Here is a 27,714-nt window from a genome sequence, read left to right as displayed (position 1 = left end):
GATTCTGCTAATAGTTGATAGCAGAAGAAATAAATGGCAGTTGAAGCAAACAGATTGCAAATAAACCTCTTTGGTTATAATTATTCATATTTTTTCCATGACTTACACTTCTTTCCCCAGTTAGGATACAGGTATCCTCGGCTTTTTGAAAATTTCTTTCACACCACTTTGCTTTTACGAAAAGCCTACGTTGGTACCTGTTATTGCTACCAGAAAAAAATCCAAAGAGGATTTTTGCTTTTATGAAAAAAGGTGAAAAGTGAAAATAGCCTTCAGCGTTTGTTTTGCAATGAGTGAGCTCTTCAAGCGGCAGCATGCACCCCAAGCAGCAAGAGTGGCACCACCAAGCTCCTTCCCTAGGAACTACATGAAGCATCCCAGCTGCCATAGGTTTGAACTATGTCTTTGAGCATCTGTGATTTATCTCGATTTATTTTGTGCATCTGTTAGCAAGATGTGTCTTAAGGTAACTGATGCTTCACTACGCCATTTTGGCCTACGAACAGTTTCATAGGAATGCTCTACTTTCGGATAGTGGGAGAAACCGTATCTTACTTTGAGTACTTACCCATTTTAGGCCTTCCCTTCCCCCAATAACTAGAATTATAGGGCAATATTTTAATTATTGGATTAGAAGGGTTCTGTGGTTTGGCTTCTCATATGTTTTTTAGAGTTCTAAGAAAAGACTGATTCAGAAGAGCTAAAGATTTGGTAAAATAATTTCGTAGTTATACATTCAAAAGAGTTACTAGCTCTTGCCATGTCTTTAGACCATACCATTTTTTAAAAAATAAATTTATTTTTATTTTTGGCTGCATTGGGTCTCTGTTGCTGCACGCAGGCTTTCTCTAGTTGCGGTGAGCGGGGGCTACTCTTTGTTGTGGTGCACGGGCTTATCATAGCAGTGGCTTCTCTTGTTGCAGAGCACGGGCTCTAGGCGCGCGGGCTTCAGTAGTTGTGGCACGCAGGCTCGGTAGTTGTTGCGCATGGGCTTAGTTGCTCCACGGCATGTGGGATCTTCCCAGACCAGGGCTCGAAGCCATGTGTCCTGCATTAGCAGGCAGATTCTTAACCACTGTGCCAGCAGGGAAGCCCCAGACCATACCTTTTTGTCTGACATCATCATCATTCATAGTTTATATTGTGTAATTAAATGATTCAACTTCCTTATTTGATCCTCATCATTAAAGTTACCTGAGTGTCTGACTGTTATAGGAATGTGTGTGTGTGTGTGTGCGTGTGTGCATGTGTGTGCGTGTGTAATGGAGAATCAGAAACATTGGACAATATGTTGATTAAAATAGGACATTGTGTAAAAGCAAGAGAATAGGATAGGAGAGCTATTCAAGATACGTAGTAGGTTAGAAACAAGGCTTTACATAGGAGCAGTTGTAAGGACTCAGATATTCCTAGGCATTCAACAGCCAAATTTGTTTGAGAGGCAGTAGTTAAGAGCAAAAAACAGTGAAAACCTATTTCATATTCAAAGTGTTGAGAGCTTTACTTTGAAATTAAAAGTTTAAAAAAGTCAGCCTCGATGTACATCGACAGATGAATGGATAAAGAAGATGTGGTGTATATTTACACAATGGGATATTACTCAGCCATAAAAAAAAAGAAGGAAATAATGCCATTTGCAGCAACATGGATGGACCTAGAGATTATCGTATTAAATGAAGTCAAAGACAAATATCATATGATATCACTTATGTGGAATCTAAAACGATACAAATGAACTTATTTATAAAACAGAAATAGACTCACTGAATAGAAAATAAACGGTTACCAAAGGGGAAAGGGGTGGGGGGATAAATTGGCAGGTTGGGATTAACATATACACACTCTATATAAAGTGGACACACAACAAGGGGACCTACTGTATAGCACAGGGAACTATATTCAATATCTTGTAATAACTTATAATAGAAAAGTATAGCACAGGGAACTACATTCAATATCTTGTAATAACTTATAATAGAAAAGAATCTTAAAAATATATGTGTGTGTGTGTGTATAATATGTGTGTGTATAATATATATGTGTGTGTATAACTGAATCACTTTTCTGTATACCTGAAACTAACACAACATTGTAAATTAACCATACTTCAATTTAAAAATGGTTATAAAAATAAATTTTAGGTCTTCCCTGGTGGCACAGTGGTTGAGAATCCGCCTGCCGATGCAGGAGACACGGGTTCGTGCCCTGGTCCGGGAAGATCCCACATGCCGCGGAGCAACTAAGCCCGTGAGCCATGGCCGCTAGGCCTGCGCGTCTGGAGCCTGTGCTCCGCAACGGGAGAGGCCACAACAGTGAGAGGCCCGCATACCGCAAAAAAAAAAATAAATAAATAAAAATAAATTTTAAAAAGTTTTAAAAAGTCAAAAGAATTAGTTTCTACTAATTCTGGGAAGAGATTTGTCTGAAAATCAAATCAGTAATCCTAATGATTTTAAAAGGCCCTAATTGTTTCTTCAGTATGTTTTAGTAACATGAACAGAAGTACCATATAATTTCAGCATGTCCACCATGACAACATAATTTTTTGGATTATAGATATGTTTCATTGGTGATCAGTATTCTCAGATCTACTGTTTTGTTCAGTAACTTTAATTTTGTTAGTTTGCTCAACCCCTCAGTCTCTGTTTCTTATCATACTTGTAGATAGATCATTGTGAGAGTGAAAAACCATATAGTTTAGTTGTCTGGGCAAATGAGATTTTGGGTGTTGACAGCTCTGGTTTCATTAATAAACTGTAAGTAATTCTAAAAACCTATTATGTTGGTTATTAATTAAGAAAAGGACACTTATCCTTACACCGTTGTTTTTGCTTTCTTCTTGGTACCTTCTGCCCAGATATTTCTAGCTACACTTTTGGTTCTACTTTAGTAGCACTGAATCTTTTCTCTCCCCATACTGGTACATAAAGAAATTATCTATAGCCATCCAATTCATCATTAGTGAGTATAAATGTTGTCATAAGTTAATTTAAATATAGTTAACTTCATCAATTTAGAAATGAGGTAATTGAGGCCTGGAGCAGTTGAGATTTGCCAAGAAAGGAAAGAAGTAACATTTACAGAGCACTGACTATATACCAGACACTATCATTTTATATTCCAGTTCTGTGAAGTATGTTCTGTTATCCCCATTTTACAGAATCTCAGAGGTCAAGAAACTTGCCCAAGACCATAAGACTATTCAGTTCTAGGGTCTTTTCCACTTCTGTCAGCAAACATTAAGAGCTGTTTGGCTAAGCCAGTGGAGAAAACAAAGGATTAAGAAACCAACACACTAAATATAACAAAGGGTATTTTCTGATTGACAACTTTTATTTTTATAAAAAGACTCAAAGATAAAAATTAATTATCCTGGGCTTCCCTGGTGGCGCAGTGGTTGAGAATCTGCCTGCTAATGCAGGGGACACGGGTTCGAGCCCTGCTCTGGGAAGATCCCACATGCCGCAGAGCAACTAGGCCCGTGAGCCACAACTACTGAGCCTGCGCTTCTGGAGCTTGTGCTCCACAACAAGAGAGGCCGCGACAGTGAGAGGCCCGCACCCTGCAATGAAGAGTGGCCCCCGCTTGCCACAACTAGAGAAAGTGCTTGCACAGAAATAAAGACCCAACACAGCCAAAAATAAATAAATAAAATTATCCTGGGTTGTACTGGTATTAAATCACTATTAAAATGTGGGACCATCATAGGTATAAAAGCAACATTACCTTTGCTTATTAGGGTCTTAAAAAGGTTGATGATGCATGTACAAAAAACAGTCACAGAAAAGATAATATATTTACTATCAATTTAGGGATAGAAAGGATCACCAAGGGGGCGGTTATCTTTTTCTTTTACTTTTTCTTGTCTTCTCTTTTTCTTTCTTTCTCCTCCTTCCTTCCTCCCTCCCTCCCTTCTTTCTTTCAAAACTGTCTCAAGAGATTCTTTAACCTTTTGCCTTGAGGGTATTCTTATGCTTTTAACAAACACACTCTTGCTGACAGAGGTAGACTGCAGTTTGTCCTGGCGCTTGATTGGCCTTTGATGTTTGTGGAGTGGGGACAAACTAGGAGGGGATTGGGGCTCTGTGTTACCTTTTTAAATTCAGTTTGGTGTTTGTGAGAATTAATAGCCTGCTTTTCATAGTTTCTGAAATGAGATTCCAAAAAATGAAACTGAGCGTGGAAATAGTAGGACAAATTAGGGCTTTAACATATAGTATTATGGCATGTCTGTTCATTAGTTAAAGAACTAAGTATTTAAAATATGCGTGCAAATCTGGGCCTCCATTTCCCCTGCTTATATTTATTCATGAACTCTAAATCTCTTATCTAAGCACTTAATCTAATTAACTATTGGTAACTACCTTTTTGAAGTGACACCTTCTCTTTAGCCTGTTGACATCTGAACCACTGCTCTTCTGAATGTGATGACCTAAGTAGTAATCAGATCACCCAAGAGTAGCTTTTTAAATTGTTTTTCAAAGATACTTCTTTTCTAGGACCATAAGTGATACATGTTTTGCACTTCACCATCTAATTACCTGGGTTTTAATATTTGCATTATTGATACCTTCATTTTTGTTACAACTTTTTTTCCTTAGAAATCAGAGCTGACTCCGGCAGACACCTAAAGATATTCTTTTTCTCTACCTACCAGTTCTCTCCTTCTCTCATCCCTCTCTATCTCTCCATCCCTGACTGCCCCTCCCTCGTTCCCCTCTCCTTGTCCTGCCACTCTTTTTCCCCTTCCCCATTTTGTTTGTCTCAGTATATAGAAAGATAAAAAATAAGAATGATGATAGGTGGAGGTAGATAATTTCTTGTAAAGTTAATATTTATTGACAGAAACATATTAATTTCTTCGATAAATAATTCAAATTACTTTGCAGTTCATCAGACCTGGGTTAGAATCCTGCTTTATAAAAATAGTATTTATCCATTGTAGGGATAAAATGATATAGGATCAGTGAATATAAAGCAGAAAGTAAAAGAGCTGTCCTCACTATTAATGGCTTTCATGTATCCTTCTAAAGTGTCTGCTATATATATTTACATACATACGTACTGTAGCATATTAGCTACATCCACTTGCCTTTTATAAGTAAGTCTTCAGTAGGTCAGAAAGCATCTATTTAGTTCAGTTTTAATCCAATTGATATTACTAACTTATAGTATCTCAATTTCTTTTCTCATTTGTTTCTTAAGAAAATTTTTCTTTTTACCACTTTCAGGACACTGGTCCCTCAGATATTTTCTGTTTGTATTTTTTTTGAAACCAATTTTAACATTTGCCTCTTATGGGTTCGATCTTAGAAGTGGAAGTAATTGAAGTGTTATGTTCAGAGTAATTAGGAATTAAAGCCTGTGAAAAGAAAATTTAGAATTATCCTTGCTGTCATTATGGGGAGTAGTGTAAGTGATCCATATAGGATTGCCAGACCTGTTGAAGATGCAGCATGAATCTGTAGAGGGCAGTGTTTGGTCTTCTGGGACCAGGTGAGAAAAGCTGACTGTAGATCAGCTCTGGTTGGGTAAGAGTACGCCTGAGTCTTAAGGTGTTCAGGGCATCTGTGGGAGTAATAACCAGAGCATTGATAAACTTTGCTTACCATAACCAGGCACCAGAAAATGAACTTTACTTTCTTAACATGTACAAAACAGTTCGCTGCTCATCAAATGTAAATCAGGATTTCAGAGTCCTCTCTTATAATACAATAGAAACAATGGTTTTCCCTCTTTGAAACACATTGTCACGTGAAGAATATGGTTGAAAATTCATAGAACTTCTCATACATTAATTACCTAGGTATTTCTATCTACCAACAAAACATTGTTTGCATATATATCCTTTTGTTCCCATAGAATGTTAGGCACTAGAACACCCAAACAGTGGAGGCATTTTGTGGGTCTGGAAAGAGCAATTAGGAGGTAGCTGAAATTTGCGAGTGCCCCAAATATTACATAATATTTTTTCCCAATTAAAGAACATATTATCTGATTAAAATTCCTGTTCTGTTAGACAAATGTTACTACTGAGCTTCCTTTAATCTTTTGCATGATGTTAAAAAAATAATGTAGTTATTTTCTTCCTGATTTTTCACAGAGAACTATATTTGAAACTGGCCTTGTTATTTAATTTTTTTGTAGAAGAAATACAAAAAAGAAACAGCTATCAAGTTTAGGTGATTTAGTCAAGTCTGCCAATAATGTGTGTGTCCGAAGTAGTATAGAACCTTTGGAAAACTTGTCAAGTTGTTTGTTTTTTAATTTTTTTTTTTTAACACAGCCTGCAAATTATTCTTGATCCATGACCCTAAGTCTTGGGAAGATGGTTCTCCTCTTCAGTCTGTTTCACTTCTTTTCTTGCTCAGTTATGATTGACCATAAGATTATGTTTCTTTCAAGGGAAAAGCTTGACCCCAGCTGCAGATGTTCTGATCTTCTATCTTGCCAGATTTCAGAGTGGAAGAAAGTGAGGCTTTAGGTCAGAAAGGAGCCTTCCCTTCTGAATTCCTTCCCTCTCCCTTCTAGTATCCTGCCACCACTCTGATTTCATGATGCCTCTGAGGTACTACACACATATCCCAAGAAGCAATTTTCAGAGACAATTCAGTCTGAATTCATATGTGAGGGTAGTTTGTTAATGGCATATACATCAGTAAGCAGAACCCTGAACATCTCCCGAAGCACCTGTGTTTAGCTCTAAAGGCACCCTCACAGTTTTCTTCGGTAAAGAAGTCAATTTGCGTATGTAACTAAAGGGTCCATTCTGGTAGTATTTTAAAAACGAAAAAAGTCTGCTGCAAAGGAGAACTGATGTTTCCACTTTTTGAGACATTTAATTGTTTGTAATTGAAAATGACACTTATCTGGTTAAAAAAAATTGAGATCCCACAAGGTATTCTATTATAGTAAAAGTTGTCCTTCCACTCACACATCAAATCTTTGAAGAAAAGTTGATTAGCCAGTAAAACAAGCCATCATTTTCCTTTTTATATCCTTTTTATAGGAATATTCCCCATCACCATTCTGCTGTTTACAAGAACCTCAGTCTTTAAAAAACTTTTCCACTTTTAGTCACTGCTTCACTGCAAGGTTTATTAGACTTTCTATATCTTTTTAAAAACCTGGAGCTATTCAGTACCATGCTGTGGTTGTACTGGCATACTTTTCTGACTTGGTCTATTGCACATGCATTATTTTATTTTCCCTGACTTTAGGACTGTGGGATATATATTTCCATGTCCATATTCTTGAGTCGTCTTGAAATAAAAACACAGTTCTTGGACTTTCCTGGCGGGCCAGTGGTTAAGACTCCACGCTTCCATTGCAGGGGGCACAGGTTCGATCCCTGGTTGGGGAACTAGGATCCCACATGCTGTACAGCGTGACCAATAAATAAATAAATTAATTAAAAAAAACCCCACAGTTCTTTTAAAAGAGAGCCTAGTGCAATTGTTTTGTATATGAAAACAAAATACTGCCAAAATAATTATTAAACATATTGGTACCTATTCTTTATTAGTTTTGATTATTGTTTCACTGAAGAGTATGTGCAGTGCATTGAAATAGTTACACATTTAAAAAATAACTTTTAATTGAATCAAGCCCAGTCATTCTGAATTACCAAGTTAGAGCAGAATTACTCCTGTGGAATCTGTGTTCCCATACTTCTTTTCTGATTTTAAGGAAGATGATTGAGGGGCAATTAGTCACCGCAGGTCAGCTCTGCCATTAGGTCTAACCATTTGGTTATTGCTTACCTAGGACTTATTAATCGTGCTTTATAGAGACTGAGGCAGCTTTGGTTAAGTATAAGTCAGTCATTCAGTCTATGTGGCTTGGTCTAGGTGTTATAAGATTTTAATTTGCAGGCTATTATTATATCATAAAGTGATTTTTGAAATAAGAAAGGAGTCACAGGAATGTGATGAAAAAGAACAGTATTTAAAGGACCAGAGAAGTTAGAATGAATAAGGTAATGTGTAGGAGAGGTAATAGAAATGACGGGCTATTATGGAACATCCCCAGATCCACACTGGGTGTCTGGGTGTTGCTCTCTCTCTGCTAGAAAATGTACAAACACATCTACATCCTTAAAAAGTCTTTGTAACAAGTCACACCTTTAAAAAATGATCTAATAAATCATTTTTTAGCTCCTTTATATCTATCTATAAACCCTTCTCATATTCTCAATTTCTCATTTCTTGAAACGAGATTTTAAAAATAACGTGTAGGGCTTCCCTGGTGGCGCAGTGGTTGAGAGTCCGCCTGCCGATGCAGGGGACGCGGGTTCGTGCCCCGGTCCGGGAAGATCCCACATGCCGCGGAGCGGCTGGGCCCGTGAGCCATGGCCGCTGAGCCTGCGCTTCTGGAGCCTGTGCTCCGCAACAGGAGAGGCCACAACAGACAGAGAGAGGCCCGCATACCACAAAAAAAAAAAAAAAAAAAAAAAGGCAAAAAAAAAAAAATAATAACATGTAGCTAAGAGGACTTTTGGGTAAAAAGGTTTTGTGAGTCAAAATATTTTTCTGAACTTACTCATATCTTTGCCTATCTCTGGTCTCTGTCTCCAGTCTCTAAATTGTAATTATCTGAAGTATTTTTAATGTCTCAGGATTCTAATTTTCAATTAATGCTAATAATGAAGACTCTCAGCTTAAACTATAGGCTCTTGACCCATTTCAGTATCCTATTGGATATAGGAAATTAAGTGGAAACTGGAGACAATAGGTGGTAACAGAGAAGAACTTGGTTAGGAACAGTAAGAATGGTTTGTTCATCCTGCCGAGGTGAAGGTATAGTTCATAGACCTTCCAAGCATCTAAAAGTAATAGGCACAGAAGGTACAAGGAATTCTACTTCTTGATGCTTTCCCTGTGTCTTCAATTGCATTCCTGACTATATTTTTCAATTTAAACCTTAATCTAATTGGTAATTGTGGTCTACCTGCTTATGAATTTTTACTTTTATAGAATACTGATATTTTTTTCTTTAAAAATAACTCCATAAAGAATTAATCACTTGGGAGTTTTTTTCTTGAATGTACCAGGGCTGTAGCAATTATGTTTATTCAAAATAAAAATTCCCTAGGGTCACTGCCCTAGGCTTTTAAACTTTAGTAGTGTATCATAATAATCTAGAGGGTTTTTTACAAACATTGTTGAGTATCACATCCCTATTTCTGATTGAGTAATTCTGGGCTGAAACCAGAGGGTTGCCATTTCTATCAAGTTTCGAGACGATGCTAAAACTGCTGGTCCTGCAAGCGTACTTTGAGAACCACTGCCATACAGTATTGATCACAGAAGTCTGAGACAGAGCTGGATCTAATCTGTGCTGAATAAACATTAAGTTGCTTGTAATTCAACAGAGTTATACCTGTTGGATGGGTTCCAACAATGATCATTTAATGTAGTATTATTTTTAATTTATTTCATAGATTGGAGCATATGATCAACAAATATGGGAAAAATCTGTTGAACAAAGAGAAATCAAGGTAACAAGTTTATTTCATTTTGTATATTCTATAAATTGATTATTAACCACAGTTTACTTAATATCTTTCTGTCGACCTTTTAAGGTACAAATTAATATTACTTATGCTATCCAAACTTTTAAATAAAGGGGTAAACTCTTTTACGAGGGCATATTCATGTGTCTTTACCTCTGATGACTTTTCTTTTTTTGCTCTTTAGCATCTTTCTGTTCTTTTAATTTCTAATGATTATTTTTTGTCAGCTCTTTTCCCCTTTCACTTGTCACCTTATACTTCTAGTTTGCTTTTCCTCCCTTTTGATGCTGTCATTGCTCTTTACAGTTTATTAAACTGGTAAGTGTTTCAGGATTTTTCCCACCTGAGTGATCCCGTGCAAACGCTGCTCTGTTTAATTGAGATCTGCTTTTTGGTGCTACTAACAGAATGACTTGGACGCAAATAGAGTCGCTGAAAAGTTGGTCATTTTTTGAAAGAATTTAGGAAAGTAAAGCATTAATTGAAATGTTTTCGTAGTTCATAGTTTCTTCTTGGACATGTAATCATTTAACGCTGATAAGACATTCTCATAGGCTACCTTGCTAACATGGAAACTATTTTTTAACTAAATTTGTTCTGTTTCTCAGCAATCACACCTTTTCAATAATAAGATTTATATTTTTCATTTGCATAGATGATACTAATCAGTGTGTTCCTGCATGAGCTAAACTTAATATTGGCCCAGAGAATGTTACTTTAGTTGCTTGACAGTTTATAGTTTGTGCAGAAAGGTTTATATTAGATTGAAAACCAATGTCTATAGTTACTTAAAAATTTCAGTGTTTAGACAACTTAATCATCTATAATGAAAAGGAAGATTCTTTGCCATTTGTTAATTTTAATCTTTGAACTATTTTCATGAAGAATTAATACAGTTAACAAAGTTGCAGTGAGTACCTACTATGTCTTAAATATAGGATTAAATCATGGGGACAGAAAGATAAAATAGATTATAATTTTGTAGATGAGATACATAATTACAAATGAGATCAGTTCAATTAAGAGAGGGATGTGTAGTTCTCTCTTGGGATGCAACGTGGGGAAGCAACCCTGGGGAAGTTAGGAAGGATTTCACAGAGGAAGTGACTCATGAGCTGAGTTTGACAGACAGAGAGAATGAGGAAAACATTCCAGACAGAATGAAGAGCATATGAAAATATACATGAAGGGAAGGAAGGAGCATGAAGGACTCAGAATCCTCAAGGAACTTGATGGCTAATAGGTTGGGTGGAGGAGGGCTATTAGAGTGATTAGGAGTAAAACATGAAAGGAAATGGAAGTCAGATCTTGAAGGGGCCTAACTGCTTTACTCAAGAGTCTAGACATAATCTGGAAAATAATGGGAGAGACATTGAAGGACTTTAAGCAGAAAAAGTTACCTGATTAAATTTCTATTTTAACAACTTCACTAAACAGCACTAAGTATGGTGGGAAATACTAGAAGAGGAGCAGATACAGAATTCTGTTTTAGAAATATCCAGGTGATACTTGGGAGAGAGACTGGGGAGTCCTCAATATGTAATGTGTTTGTGTGTGTGTGTGTAAAACATTCTGTCTGGAATGTTTTCCTCATTCTCTCTAATGTCTGTCAAACTCAGCTCATGAGTCACTTCCTCTGTGAAATCCTTCCTAACCTCCGCAGGGCTGCTTCCCCACTTTGCATCCCAACAGAGAACTATACATCCCTCTCTTAATTGAATTTATCTCATTTGTAATTATGTATTTCATCTACCCATATATATATGGGTGTTTTATGTATTATACACATTATACAGATACAGCTATAGGAGTGAGTGGATTTACATTGAATGATGAGAGAAAAAGGCTGAGAACAGAACACTGGGAAACAACATTTAATGGATAGGTTAAAAAAAAGAGATGTAAGTGAAGGAGGAAAGAGAGGTGAGAGATCCATGAGACAACGGTCTGAGACTATCACGAAGAGCTGGAATAGTTAAACAAATAAAGGGCAGCAGAGAGGTCTAGTAAGATGTGTTGAAATCTTTTGCTTTCTTTGACAGTCTTTAACTTGTTGGACAGGGAATGTTAAGTACCTTGAAGAGATTGTGTTACCAGTTGGCACATTTGGATGTTTTTTTCAAATTTAACCCCCTCCCCAAAATATAAATATAAATAAATATATATATATAATATATATATATACTTTGTAATAGTACTTTGTAATAGTAATTGAAGAACTAAAAACAGTATTAAAACTTACTTTTGTTATTTTGAATTAAAAAGGTTAATTTGTTGAGAAGAGTAACATTTTTGTTAAATATTCTAGTGGAAGCAAATTATAGTGTAAAATAATGTTGTATTTATTCTAAGGAAGGTAGAGAAGTGTGTAACTGTGGTGTATTAATGTTAATATTTGATTTAAAAGAACAAAAACACTGTACCTGTTGCTTAGAGAACACTAACAAATGTATTGAGTTTGTCCTTTTAGGTAATCGATTCTTTTATTATCTGTCAAAGCAGTGAGCAACAACTAAAGAAATCAAAGAAAGCCATGAAAATATATTTCTTGGACATTTTTTAAATATTAAAGACCCTAGTTGATATTGCTAAAGTGTAAAGTCTTTTCTGAGTTGCAAGTGATTTTTTCTTAAATGTTTTAGAAATTGTAACTGAAAACTGTAGTTTTCTGATCACTTTGACCCAAATTTAAAAGTCAATGTGGACTTTCCCCGTGGTTTAGTACGTACTAAACAAAACAAACTATGTTATTTAAAGTCATTGTAAAGGAAAAAAGGGATAGGGGAAACTAAACAGGATTTCCGGAAAGTGAAACTGATGGTTATGTCCTTTGATAGAATCTACGTATTATAATAGTTCCATGCATGTGAAGTCTGGATCGTTGACCAGAAGTACTTTCTAAACTTAAACAGAACTTGTAAGCTTTTTGGCTCAACATTATCTGTGTGCTTAGATATTTTTAAAAATTCCAAACTTCCTACTATTTGTGTCATTGCCCTTTAGGAATGTACTATAGGAGTGTAAGTGTATATTCAATAAAGAATATATTATTTGGATTCTTGGAGATTAATTGTATTCATAGTACTTGATAATTTCTACTTTCTAGTTAAACAAGTAGTTTAAAAAATCTTTTTCTGAAACTAAGTTAGTTTTCCTTTTTTGTTTGTTCACTCACTTAAATTTCTTGAAGGTTCATAATTATATTTAGTACTGAAAGCTATGCTGTTTTGTGTGAACGTAGTTTAAACCAATTTAAAAATTGTCCAACTTAAAATATCTACTAAATTAAAATCACTTTTTATGAAGGCTGACACCTTGGTCCTAATATCTTTTATTTTTGTGAATAAAGTCACTAATGTTAGATTTGTCAGTGAAATTTTTCTTTATCTTTCTTTAAACCTTTTACATTTTCTGGTAGGCTACCTTGAGGGGGAAGTTTTGTCGAAGTTGGAAATTATGCTATGACTTTACAGTGTAGCTCAAAATAAATGTTTTAATAAAATATAAAATAGGAAATGAACCACATATTAAAAAGGTCAAGTAGAATGAGCATGTTGAAAAACAACATAATTTCATAAATCAAAACAATTTACTGTTCCTTTTATAAGGGCTTTAAGTTTTTAAAACAATCTTGATGAAAATTTTAGGTATACAGCAGTAAATTAAGCTTCAGATTCGTTATAATATATTTGTTATTTGTTATAATTTGTTTATAACAAATTATTATTCGAATATATAAATATATTATTTGTTATTTTCAAAGTGCTAGAAAAATAATATATAAAAGACAGATGTAAATTAAAATGTTACTGTTTTCAAATTTGTTACTGTTTTCAAAGGTAAAATATCATAATAAACTTGATGCCAAATTTGAATAGTGCTTGATTAATGAATTTTTGTTTACATATATGTATTATTAGTATTGCCTTTCCAATTTGCAAAATATTGGGAATGATTTATAGTCTGTCAACCACTCTGTCATGACATTAAAATGGGAAATGAAGTAAAGATAGAGTTGTTTCTTTTTTTTTTTTTTTTTTTTTTTTTTTTGTGGTACGTGGGCCTCTCCACTGTTGCGGCCTCTCCCGTTGCGGAACACAGGCTCCAGACGCGCAGGCTCAGCGGCCATGGCTCACGGGCCCAGCTGCTCCGCGGCATGTGGGATCTTCCCAGACCAGGGCACGAACCCATGTCCCCTGCATCAGCAGGCAGAATCTCAACCACTGCACCACCAGGGAAGCCCCTAGAGTTGTTTCTTATTATTGCAGTAGTTATGTTCTTTCAAGTCGCCATGAACACTGAATTAGTGAATATTGACTGTTGCTCTTAGGAGAAATACAGAGTTAAGTTCCTGAGAGTCCCTAGTCACAACACTTTCGTCATCTGATTAATACATAACCTTGTTTTATGACACCTTATTTAATATATGTTGTTGATCCATTAACATTGAACTCATGGCCAACAGCTCATGCCTGAACAGAGCTTACCTACCACATTTTTCTCAGTGAGGCACGTCACAGCCTTCTTGTACGTAGGAACACTTGACTGCATGTCAACACTGTCTAGGGGACCATTTTAAACCACAAAATTACCGACAAAACACAAAAAATGCAAAAGATTTGACGTTAAATAGACTGTGAAAAGGAACTGAAACAAGAGAGCTGAAACAAGAAGGCAGAGTTTGCCTTGTTTGACCTCAGCTGGAAATGTGAACATTGAGTGACTCAAATTTTTTGCCACTTTCACTCTGCATATCTACAAATGACTGCAAAATCACAGCAAGTATTGATTTTAGGGACCAGTAAATTTTAGTGAATAGGTGAATTTGCAAATATGGAATCTATGAATATGAGGATTGACTGTATATAAGATTATCATGGCTATGTCTTCAACCCTCATCCTTCTTTCTCTTATTTTTGTATCTATGGGTAGTTTGCAACTTCACATGGACAGACTATTTGAAGGAGTTCAGAGGTTAATTGCAACTTGATTTCAGGGTACATTTTTGGTTTAAACATCTCAGTTAATTCGGAGCTCAAATGCTTCTTATTCTTTGTTTTAGATAAAAGCAGTATTTGATCACATTTTTAATTTAAGGGGTCATTGTTACTTGGATTAGGACTAAACAAAGGATTTACTGCCCAGTTACTTGGTTGTTTGAATGAAAAATAAGCAAATCATTGAAACACTGTGTCATCACTCAGCATTTGGATTCCGAGGAGTTTAGCCTAAGCTCTTCCAATTTTTAACATCCTAGTCTTAAGTTATAAAGTGTAATTTATTTTATTTTATTTAATTAATTTATTTATTTTTTGCGGTACGTGGGCCTCTCACTGTTGTGGCCTCTCTCGTTGCGGAGCACAGGCTCCGGACACGCAGGCTCTGTGGCCATGGCTCACAGGCCTAGCCGCTCCGCGGCATGTGGGATCCTCCCAGACCGGGGCACGAACCCGTGTTCCCTGCATCGGCAGGCGGACTCTCAACCACTGCGCCACCAGGGAAGCCCCTGTAATTTAATTTTTGATAGTTTTTTTCATTGATTTTGATCTCTACCCCTACTCTAACTCTGTACACTGATGGCAGAAACTTAATCTTAGTGTTCAATAATTCCAAGTTGAAACTAATTCAATTCATGATTTCTGCCTTCTCCCTCCTCCTCCTGCTGGGCATGGCATCTAAGTTATGAGGTGATAAGGTTGCATTGTGGTCTGGTTAGTGGTTGGCATGTGAAGGTAGTGGCAACCATGAGATGTGCATCGTCCTCTCTGGGTCTCCCCCCTACATGCTGGCATCTGCTAAGAAGTCTGCATCTCTGTCTGTTCTCAGCTGTGTGATCCACTGCTTTCTGCAGGAATGCCCCCAGCATCACACCTTAAGGGCCCTTCAGGGCCACTGCTCTCCTAGCCAGCTTCAACACTTTCCTGTGCAAAACTGGGACCACCACAGTCTCCTGGACCATCTCAGGCTGTAATCCAAATTGATTGGTAGCAATAGTCTTTGTTTTAGAATTATGCTTTTAGTAATAAATAGTCCTGACATGTTGTATATGTGCTAAATTTATCCTTTGGGAAGGTAATAAAATTTATTACAATACTACAGTTGTGTTCCATTTGTAACAAATATATAACGTGTTAGTTTTTGTCCATTATATTACTTAAAGTTTTCCTTCTTAAATGAAATTTCTAAGCGTTGATTCTGGGTTTTAAAAATATATTATATATAATGAATTTCAATAGTACTTTTTTATTGAGTTATAATTGACATATTAGTTTCAGGTGTAAACCATAATAATTTGATATTTTATATATTGAGAAATGATCCCCACAGTAAGTCTAGTTTAAATAATTGTCCCATACATAGTTACAATTTTTTTTCTTTGTGAAGAGGACTTTAAAGATCTACTCTCTTATCACTACTACTATTAACATATTACAGGGGTTAAGGAATAAACCAAAGAAAACAGCACATGTGAAACCAGATCTCATAGATGTCGATCTTGTAAGAGGTGAGTCTTGAATAAACAAATGTTTAATGAAGTTAGAAATTGACCTTGAAGAAACAGAATTCAAAATGGGTTAGATATATATGTTTGTAGAAATAAAAGCAATGTGAGTCTAAATGAAGTCAGAAATAGTATTAAAAAAAGAGAGGATGGAAGCATTTAAATACCACTGTCTAGTCGTTTCTCCCACTAAGAATCATTCCAAGAACTAATAAGTGTAAAAGAAAAGCAGCTTGTATTTGCCTAGCAAACTGTAAGGCTTGTTACAAAAATTAAAGTGGTATTTTTAATTCCTAACTGGAACTGACATTTGAACATTGTCTTATATTTATAAAATATGTGGGAGAAATTTTGCTGTTATTCAGTTAAAAATAGTTTTTTTTCAAAGTACCTGAGTTAATATGATAACATGAATACTGTTTTTAAAAGTGTCTCCTACCCAAAATTGGACATTTCCCACTCATAGTACAAAATAAAATTTCATGTTTTATTGTTCTTCAAATGATGAAATTTTTTCTTTAAGGAAATTAAAGAGTAATAAATGTTCTCTGTCATTTTGTTACTTTTCTCAGGGTCTGCATTTGCTAAGGCAAAACCTGAAAGTCCATGGACTTCTCTGACTAGAAAGGGAATTGTTCGCGTTGTATTTTTTCCCTTTTTCTTCCGGTGGTGGTTACAAGTAACATCAAAAGTCATCTTTTTCTGGCTTCTAGTCCTTTATCTTCTTCAAGGTATAATTGATAGAAATGCATTGCTTTTAACTTTCAGCATATTTTGTTCTTAGGATTATTACTAAGGCTTTTTCATTTCTAACATATGCTAACTACTACTGAGTAGGAAAGTAAACATTTATTGTGATATTTCATTTAATAAGACACAACTAGTTTGGTATTAAAAATGTTGGAGAAAACAAAGCAGTTATTTTCCAAAATAATTTTATGAAAATTTGAATCTGTGGATGGCTAAAGAAAAATACAAATTGAGAGAATTTTTTAAAATTACAGTCTCTTCCAAATGCAGCCCAACATAGACATACACACCAGTCTTTTTTTTTTAAACATCTTTATTGAAGTATAATTGCTTTACAATGGTGTGTTAGTTTCTGCCTTATAACAAAGTGAATCAGCTATACATATACATATATCCCCATATCTCCTCCCTCTTGTGTCTCCTTCCCTCCCACCCTCCCTATCCCACCCCTCTAGGTGGTCACAGAGCACCGAGCTGATCTCCCTGTGCTATGCGGCTGCTTCCCACTAGCTATCTATTTTACATTTGGTAGTGTATGTATGTCCATGCCACTCTCTCACTTCATCACAGCTTCCCCTTCTCCCTCCCCGTATCCTCAAGTCCATTCTCTAGTAAGTCTGTGTCCCTAGGTTCTTCATGACCTTTTATTTTTTTTTAGATTCCATATGTATGTGTTAGCATACGGTATTTGTTTTTCTCTTTCTGACTTACTTCACTCTGTATGACAGACTTTAGGTCCATCCACCTCACTGTAAATAACTCAATTTCATTTCTTTTTATGGCTGAGTAATATTCCATTGTATATATGTACCACATCTTCTTTATCCATTCATCTGTTGATGGACACTTAGGTTGCTTCCATGTCCTGGCTATTGTAAATAGAGCTGCAGTGAACATTGTGGTACATGACTCTTTTTGAATTATGGTTTTCTCAGGGTATATACCCAGTAGTGTGGTTGCTGGGTCATATGGTAGTTCTATTTTTAGTTTTTTAAGGAACCTCCATACTGTTCTCCATAGTGGCTGTATCAATTTACATTCCCACCAACAGTGCAAGAGGGTTCCCTTTACTCCACACCCTCTCCAGCATTTATTGTTTGTAGATTTTTTTATGATGGCCATTCTGACTGCACACCAGTCTTTTTTTAATGCAGCATTGAAGTTCATTTTTCCTTTCTCAGCCCTGTTTTTGTTTTTCCGCTAAACCTTTGGGTTCTGAGACTGTCCTCATTCTGTATTGAAATTCTATGTGCCATGTACTGTTCTAAGTGCGTTTCAAAGACACTCATTTAATACTCACAACAACCCAGTGAAGATTGCGTACTATTATTATGTCTAGCTTATAGACACAGGACCTGAAGGACCCAAGGGCCCAAAGCCACACAGTCACCAAGGGTAGCACAGTCCAGGTCGAGCCCAGGCAGTCTGACCTTGAGCCACATGCGTCACACCTCTGGGACGTTGCCTCCCATCACAGTAGCCCGCAGCACAAATTGCCCAGCGCTCTCGAGCGATTGCAGACTAAAAGAAGAGGCCGCTCACATTCCATCACTCTAACAAAGCAACGATTTTAGTTTGGTGGTACCCTTTCAGTCTCTTTAATGTCTTTTATTTTTTTAAAAAACACAATCATAATCCTGAATGATTATTTAAATATGTTTTATCAACAAATGCTAAGTAAAAGATAATATCTTTTAAGTAAATGAAAATACAATAAAAATGAAAGACTTCTATTTAGGTAAAGTTGTTTTTTTTAAGCCAGGGTATATCTTATACACATAAGAATAAGTGAACTTGTAGTTATCTTCTAAGGCTATCTAGTTTACCTAGAGGAGAACACTTTCTTCTAAAGTGGTCAGAAATTGCAGTTGCTTATTAGAGTGATAATTAATCAGTACCATTCATTGTAACCACTGTGCATTGTGCTTTTTTGATATTGTTCCTTTCTAGTATTTGAAGGCAAACAAGTTTGCAGTGTAACTAGTTCACATATTGTGGCTGAAATTCACTTACTGGCTTGCCTAAATTAAATAGGGTTATGGTTAGGGAACACAGCTTAGATCAGGCATGAAAAAGAGGTATTTTCAGTTCCAAACTGAAGTTTAACGTTATTAGTGTGTATAAGGATTGAACACTGAACACTCTCCTAGTAAAGCTTATTTTAAAAAGTGACTTAGGGACTTCCCTGGTGGTGCAGTGGTTAAGACTCTGCACTCCCAATGCAGGGGGCCCGGGTTCGAACCCTGTTCAGGGAACTAGATCCCGCATGCCACAACTAAGAGCCTGCATGCCATAACAACAATGACAAAAAAAGAGCCTGCATGCTGCAACTAAAAATCCCACATGCCGCAACTAAAGATCCTGCATGCTGCAACAAAGATCCCGTGTACCACAACTAAGACCAGGCACAGCCTAAATAAATAAGTATTAAAAATAAAAAGTGACTTAACCTGTTCCAAGTTACAGAGCCAGTGGCAAAGCTGTGATATGACCCTAATGACCCTCAGCAGTCTGCTAGTGCCTTTAGAAACCCCTGTGCTTCCACTTCCTTGCATGTTGAGTAGGGTATAGTGCTCTGAGTTCTGTCCTCATTCTCTATCCCACCTTCATCTCCTGAAGAGTAGAAGAATCATTTGCAGTCAGACTGGGTTTATATAACTACTTACAGTTTTTCACTTCAGTCACATGCCTTTTAAGTATCTCAACTATGTATTCTCAGCTCCATCCCTACTTCTTGCTTCTATCATGCCCTTATGTCTTTTACCTTCTGTCCATCTACCTTTTAAATTACAAATCCAAACCAGCCTCTTAAGTTCTAAATTTTCCTAATTATCATTGCCTTCAAGATAAAAAGCCAAGTTTTCAGTCAGTCTCTTATTGAATTTCTCCCCAATTTTAACCAGACTAAATTAGCCTTTTACTCTTTCTTAAACATTCTATGCCTTTTTTTTTGTAACCTATATGCTTTTGGGGTAACTCTGTTTGCCTGGGTAGCCCTTTTTTCCTTTTACGTACTTGATCAACTATTTATTCTCTCAGAGTTACATTAACTCTGAGAGTTAGTTATCAGAATTCCTTCATAAACCTCCAGTTTAATTACATATCTTTCCTATGTATCACAGTCTTTTAGTCTACTCAGGCTACTATAACAAAATACTACAGACCGAGGGACTTAAACAACAGAAATTTATTTTCTCACAGTTCTGGAGGCTGGAGGTCCAAGATCAAGGTGCTGTCAGGATTGTTGTCTGTTGGAGGTTCCTTTTCCTGACTTGTAGACACCCACCTCCTTGCTGTATCCTCACATGGCCTTTCTTCTGTGCATTAGCTGGGAGAGATTTCTGTACCTCTTTCTCTTATAGGGACACTGGTCCTTTTGGATTAAGGCCCTACCCTTATGATTTCATTCATCCTTTATTACATCATGTTACATCAATACATATACTACATCATATAGGCCCTATCTGTTAAGATAGTCACATTGGGGGTCAGGACTTCAAAATTTGGAATGGAGGTGGGGGGCACAGTTCAGTCAATTACAGGTGATTTAATTATTTCTTTATATGTCCCCCGTTTCCTCTAAACTGAGGAGGGTGTCTGTGATCTTACCAAGAATGCCTTTAGATTTATGTGTCTAGTTTTCATTGCAGTATTAAGTGTGTACTTTAGAGATCATGTTGGCTGTTACCCTGTTCCAAGAATTTATTTCTGAATGGCATGGTTAGCCAGGGGCAAACAATAAAATAGAATGAAAGAGCTTGTCTGGAGTAACTTTTAGACTCATTTAAATTTAGAAAAATTACCTGGCAAGGAACAATGTTAGAGCAGTTTTTAAAGTTTTGAGGAAGTGACTATCAGATCTATAATTAAATGTATTTTCTTTCCCTTTTTATAGTTGCCGCAATAGTATTATTCTGTTCCGCTTCTAGCCCACATAGCATACCTCTGACGGAAGTGATTGGGCCGATATGGCTGATGCTGCTCCTGGGAACTGTGCACTGCCAGATTGTTTCAACGAGAACACCCAAACCTCCGCTAAGTACAGGAGGTAAAAGAAGAAGGTACTGTCTGTTTAAAAGTGATCTTTTTGTAGATTTTTGTAATTTGAATCCAGGCTTGTTCTTGACTTGAATAAAACATTATCTTGTAAAGTTGCTTTTTCAAATAAAGCAGTGAGCTTCAGAATCAGCTACTGAATGATTTAGTTTCTGTTATTTGCTTCAGAGCCATTTTGAGACCCCATACCTGTTTTTGTTTTTGTTTTCTTTCTTGAAGCTCATTGCTGAGGCACTTGATTTCAATGTAGGGAATAGACGTTAGCTGGCATTGCTAATAATTCCCACTGTTTACAAAATCTTGTACTTTGGCAAAAACAAAAGTCAGGGAAAATTTTCAGCTAAATTCCATTTATTAAATGTCATTTAAGCTGTTTAATATTGCCCTTTGACTAAGTAAGCATAGCAAGTCTTACTGACCACTTAGCACAATGGAGTTCTGTTTTAAGGGTCTTTGGGAGCAATTCCTCTTTTGAATATTGTTGCTAAGAGATTGTGACATTTGCAGTTTTGGGATATTGAGATTTAAGCCCTCTTTATTTTGAAAAATAATAATACCTCATTAGATAAATAGCACTGCTGATCACACAGATTACAATTCTCTTCAATTTAAATTTTCTTCTTTCTTCGTCTGCCAGTAGGTGGCATTCAAATAGGGAAGGAATGCTTTTGTTAATATCTGTCCAGTGCTGTCCTTACAACCTAATGTCCACTGACCTGTCAGTATGAGCAAGGAACAATACCTTAACATTTATAGAAATTGGTCTTGAATATATACTTAATATTTGGCATAATTGTTATCCAGCAATCTGAATTTTACTATGTATTAAAGTTCCTGTGTTTGTGTTTACCAAATTTTTAAATGTACTACCGAGAAAGTGGTTGTTAAAATTTTAAAGCTACCTTCCACTCTTAATCTCTTCTAATGAAGGAAATTAAGAAAAGCAGCCCATTTGGAAGTACATAGGGAAGGAGATGGTTCTAGTACCACAGATAACACACAGGAGGGAGCAGTTCAGAGCCACGGTACAAGCACCGCTTACAGCTTTGGCGCTGTCTTCAGAGATCTCTGGCATGCTGCTTTCTTTTTATCAGGGTTTGTATTTATTCAAGACTTCATATGGCATAGAAATGCACTATCCCTTTTCTGGCACTCCAGTCTCAGGTAATGAGTACTAATGACTTTAAATATGACAGGCCTATTATGGATTTTATTTTGATAAGTTATAATGCTATAGGTAATGAAAAAATAGAGACCATAAAAATTTACTTTGATATATATGTAAATGCATCTATATGAGAATGAATATATACCATCAAAGTATATTCAGTTAGGATTTTTTGATTTTAGTTTCTTTTGTGATTTCTCAAGCACTATTTTATTTCTATTAAATTGGGTATTTTATTTTTATCGGCACTATAGGTAAAATTGGCTTTATTAATATGGCATGTGAGTTGTATGACTTTTTAGCTTCAATTATCTAAAATAAAACATACAGGTATTGTTATTTGAAAGAATAAAATATATACTATAATATGAAATTCTGTTTTTGTACTTTGGGTTTTTTGTTTAGTTTGTACCATAATAAAAATTTACCAAAACTGATGAAAGTTGCTAAGTTAATAAATTAAGAAAAGGGATACTGCAAGTAACTATTTACGGTCACTTTTGTTAACTTCTCTACTAATATCATTGTTTTATCAGTTTGTGATTGTGCTCTTATGATAATGTTGATCATGCATTATACAATTAAGCAGTTGTATCATGGCATATTCTTATTGATTGTAATTTGGGGGGAAATTTTCCCAAATTTTAATACTGATGGTTTGCCGTAATGTGGCATTAAGTTGATTGTCTGACTTTTTCAGCCACTTAGTCTTCTTCCAGAGAAGATACAGGTTTGGTTTTGTTTTTTGCTTTTTGTGGGGTTTTCTTTGGCCACACCGTGCTGGCATGTGGGATCTTCGTTCCCCAACCAGAGATCGTACCCTCACCCCATGCATTGGAAGCACAGAGTCTTAACTACTGGGCGTCCAGGGAAATCCCTGTTTTGTTTTGTTTTTAGCTTGGGTTGGATTCTGTCTCTCTCTCTCTCTCTCTCTTTGTTAGTCTTTTAAAATAATGTATATAAATAGCTCTACTATCTGACAGTAAAGATATGATAGTTTTATCACTGCAGAGTCAATTTCTTAAACATTTCTCAAGGCTTTCTGTTAAGCAATTATAAATAGTATAGTGGATATGTTTTGCTTTGGGGGAATCATTTAGTTGTTTTTGTTGTCTGAAACTGGTGTTGTATTATTATGTACTATTCAGAATCCTCCTAAATTAATAGGTTGGTGCCTTTAGAATTCTACCATGTTTCTCTAGTCAAATGAGTTTCAGACTTTAATTTTCTTCTTTTGGGGCTGTAGCATGACCTTGACTACTAGTAATTGATATTATAATGGCTAAATTCCTTTGGATTTATTCCCTTTAATCATGACAACTATAATCTAAATGTTTTTAAAGATGCAGAATTTTCAGCTGTCTCATTTGGGACCTAGTTTGCCAGCATATGAATGAGACTGTTGTAAATATTGGGTACAAAAAGATCTTAAGAAAAATGTTAGTTTTAGAAGTTCTAAACTGAGTTCTGGAATCTTGATGATGTCTTGGTGTTTCAGGCTTTGATAAATGAGAAAGGGCTTAAACTGAAATATCAACTGAGACTTAAAATTGTTTCTGGTGATAACAAGTTGAAAAGCTGGATACTTCCATTAAGGTATCTGAATTAGCATAACTGATGAGAAAATAGATGCATATCCACACACATATCTAAGCTTTGTATTTGGTGACTTGATGGTCTTCTAGATGATAGAATGAAAACTGCTATTTTTAATTAACATCCTGTATTTATATGTTAGAAAGGCCCTACTTATTATCATCTCTAAGTACATTTCATTCTCAAGATAAAACTATTCTTTTTAAAATAAGGCATAGTATTTCTTATTTGAAAAAAATTGGGAATTATTGTAAAAGAATTCTACAAACCTGAGAAAACTAAGGCAAACAAAGTATCAATTAGAAAAGATGTAGAAATCAACTGTATTTCCTAAGGATTTAGCCCTTTAATATCAGTTAATTGTCTTAAATTAGCATAATTATAGTTGCTGCTAGAAAGATTAAATAGGAAGAATTACATCTAGATTGTGGAGCTTCCCTCGTGGTTAAGAATCTGCCTGCCAATGCAGGGGACACAGGTTCATGTCTGGTCCGGGAAGATCCCACATGCCACGGAGCAACTCAGCCCATGCAGCACAACCACTGAGCCTGCACTCTAGAGCCCGTGAGACACAGCTACTGAAGCTCACGCGCCTAGAGCCAGTGCTCTGCAACAAGAAAAGCCACAGCAGTGAGAAGCCCGTGCACTGCAATGAAGAGTAGCCCTCGCTTGTGCAACTAGAGAAAGCCCACGCACAGCAACGAAGACCCAACACAACCAAAAATAAATAAATAAATTTTTTAAAGAGTAGATTTTACATCTCTTCAGCATAATACCTATTTCAAAATTCAGATGGATCATAAGTACTCTTTCATGTCCTTTAAGATTCATTTGACAATCACAATATCATTAAAACAAAGTCAGTAGATGCTCTTTTTTGAGTAGAAAAAGTAACTTATATAAATTGACTTGGTGAATTAGAGACATATCAGAATAAAACCAGGTTACTTGTTAATTCCTATGCGTGAGTGACCTACCTTGAAGATTTCTGTTCTGTTTAGCTTCCATATTTGCTGTTTTTAACACTAAAGTGAAAATTAGATTCAATAAATTGATTTTCTTCACAGAATGGAGTATACTGCATAATATAAGTTAAAATGGTATGCAGTCCCACCAGAAATTTTTGATACAGGGATTAAAATTTGGTTTTTACTGATTGTAGTTTAAAAAGTTCAGTCATTGAAGCTATAGACTGGGTGAAGGTCTATTGGATGTCTTCCACAGACAAGGATGAAGACTGTGTAAATGCCAGTATATCCCAGATTTTTAAGACTATCTTATGGCCACAACTAGATAACTTATTAAATTTGCTAGAGTCACTGTATTTTAGAGTTGGACTGGTCCAAGAAAGATTACAGGTACTGTAAATAAACCCAATTTAGTACACACCTCTCAAACTTATGTGTGGTAGAGGGTACCTAGAGAAACATAGGATCCCAAAGTCTTTGAAGGGCTATGTTAGCATGTAAACAAGGTGTATGCATAGCTCCAGATAGCAGTGATGGTTATATATAGGCCCCTGTGTCATTTTCTTATATCTGAGATTTTATGCATTCTGTTTCTCTAACCTCCTCTCCTCCTTGATTCCTAACCTTGTGCAAATGAGAGTAAGGCCAGAAATTTCATACTATGTTCTAGTACAAGAGTTATCTGCTACTGTTAACTTCCCCCTAGCAACTCTAATGTCCTTTAATACTGAAAGGATGATCTTCAGTTGGCTCAATTTGTATACCTCTGGATATTTTTGAGAGCACCAACAAATACTTCCAACGTTTTTTCCATGGCAGGACAGAGTATCATGAGAGTTCTTGATTACGTGACTAGGTTTTTAAATATAGAAACACAGTAGTTATCGTGTTTGACACAATACATTTGATATTTTATAAGCTAGTAAGTTTTTAAAAGTTGTGTTAACTTTTTGGCTAAAGTTTTTATGTGAAAAAATTCAGTTTTATGATTTACTTATGGTGTAGATTGTACATTTATTTGCATTTTTTTAGAAAAGAAATTGTCTCTCACTATATCTCACAAAGGAACTAGAGTAGTTATACTACAAGTAAAGTCATGTCCTCCTAAGAGTATTTTTGACATAGAGCTACCCTTCTTGAATGTCAAGCATAATACTTTAAAGAAAATTTTACACAGGTCATGCCATCCAAAGATTCAAGTGTTAATTTGTTATTAGCTAGTTATAAAACTATAAGCCATGACCATGGCAGTGAAATTCCACATTGTATCTTTGCAAATGCTTTTTGTTTAGAATCCAGTGCAGCAGTATATAAATGCTGAACCACAATGTTGTACACCTGAAACTAATATAATATTGTATATCAACTCTACTTCAATTTTTAAAAAATCCAAATGCAGGGAATACTGCTTCTATCATGGAATACGTAAAATCATGGTAGACTTGTATGTCTCCATTTTCAACATGCTACTAACCTCACTGCCCAGGTGCCTGTGACTGATAGTGTTTGGTTTGGTCTAAGAAACTATTGTTAACTCTGGTTTTATTAAGTGAGTATATTATATGCATAAAGTGTAGCTATCAAAAGGTAAGATCTTTTTGTGGATAATACTAAAAAACACCATTTCTTTCTATATTGTAGGACAATAATTCCTAACCAGCTTCTTTCTATCCTGCTTTTGTTTTTGATAGGGAATGATGATTTAGAATCATGTGTTTATTTTAAAATAAAAGTGCTGTTAATATTGAATCACTATGCTGTTAAAAAAAAATACAATTACAAAAAAAAAAAAAACCCACTAAATTCTCCCCTGAGAAGGAGGAAATTCTATTAAATGATCCCCTGCCCCCCCCAAAAAAAGAAAGGAAAAAAATCAAAATATTTAGCTCACTTCAGTTTATTTTTTTACATATTTTTAAGTTCACTTAGATAGAAGTAACTTCCCTTTAAAAAATATACTGTAAGTAGAATTTCATAATATATATATTTAAAAAATAAATCTCTCACTCCCACTGTCTTTCCCTAATAATTTTACCCCCTTTTGTTGGGGAATGGGAAGAATTACTTAAACATATGCGTCTTGGTAACCTGTGTTCCTTTTGAGAAATTAATATAATTCTGTGAAGTTCTTACTTTCAGCAATTAATGACAATATGAATGATATAGCAATCAGTGGTAAAACTAAACCTTGCCTGGAGCAGTCACAATTTTTGACCCTCTTTAACCTGCTTTATTAGAACTTAGCTCTCCTACATTTTCTCCTGTCAGCATATCCCTGATGCTCAGATCTAAAGTAATCAGTTTGTACCTTTAAAAATATATAATTTTATTTTGAAACAATTTCAAACTTACAGAAGTGTTGAGAGAATGGTGCAAAGAACTCCCATATATCTTTCCCCCAGAGACCCAGTTCAATTCTGTTAATTGTCCCTATTAATATCCTTTAGAGCAAAAGGATCAATCTGGGATCTGGGATCATGTGCCACATCCAGGGGTCATGTCTTGTCTCTTTCCTTGTGGGACAGACTTCAGTCTTTCCTCAAGTTTCATGTTTTTCACAGTTTTGAAGATACAGGGCAGTCACTTTGTAGAATGTCTATTATTTTGGGTTTATGCAGGTGGTTTTCTGGATCTAGCTCCAAGTGACTTGTGAGAGCTGAATATGTGTATATCTTCCCAACGCTGTCTTCAGCGTTGTCAGTTTGTACTTGAAATTGGCCCTGGTAGGATTATTTACACCATGGAAATAAGGGAACACTATAAACAAGAGCTTTTTATCCCTGGATAGCTGGTTGTTCAACATTTAGCAGCATACCAGAGTTAGTAGTGTGATGTTTCTTTATAATTAAACCCAGTTATGCATTTTTGGCAGCAGTATCATTGCATCCTGTCAGGTGGCAAACTATGTAGATTTGTTCCCTTACTAATGATATTTATATGAATCATTCGATTAAGATAGTATCTGCTATATTTCTCCATTGTAAATTTATTTATTTTTTCCTTCATATTCAGCAAATGTCCTATGTGAAGATACATTAACTATAAAAATAACCTATTTCTCATCCCACCTTCTCCTTCCGGTTTTAGCATCCATTGATGATTCTTGCTTGAATTATTATTATGGTGGTTGCCAAATGGTAATTTTTCTAACTCTGTCATT

General features: G+C 35.7%; 1 protein-coding gene across 13 annotated transcripts in view; it reads left to right on the top strand.

The window, feature by feature from the left end:
- The window catches only part of PHTF2 (putative homeodomain transcription factor 2), a 175,592-nt gene that overhangs the window by 60,444 nt on the left and 87,434 nt on the right, over positions 1-27,714 (top strand). For 6 of the 13 annotated variants that reach the window (XM_067042768.1, XM_067042764.1, XM_067042765.1 and 3 more), the window contains 6 exons: positions 9,443-9,499; positions 9,821-9,832; positions 15,950-16,019; positions 16,589-16,747; positions 20,662-20,827; positions 21,753-21,917. In XM_067042768.1, coding sequence (XP_066898869.1) covers positions 9,443-9,499; positions 9,821-9,832; positions 15,950-16,019; positions 16,589-16,747; positions 20,662-20,827; positions 21,753-21,917 — 629 coding nt within the window. The remainder of the gene's footprint in view (positions 1-9,442; positions 9,500-9,820; positions 9,833-15,949; positions 16,020-16,588; positions 16,748-20,661; positions 20,828-21,752; positions 21,918-27,714) is intronic. The other 7 variants (XM_067042770.1, XM_067042771.1, XM_059074708.2 and 4 more) reach the window with 4 other exon arrangements.

Source organism: Kogia breviceps, chromosome 9 (assembly GCF_026419965.1).
Source record: "Kogia breviceps isolate mKogBre1 chromosome 9, mKogBre1 haplotype 1, whole genome shotgun sequence".
Classification (NCBI taxonomy): Eukaryota; Metazoa; Chordata; class Mammalia; order Artiodactyla; family Physeteridae; genus Kogia; species Kogia breviceps.
Note: the sequence above shows the minus strand (reverse complement) of the source record. Positions and strands in the feature narration are given on the sequence as shown.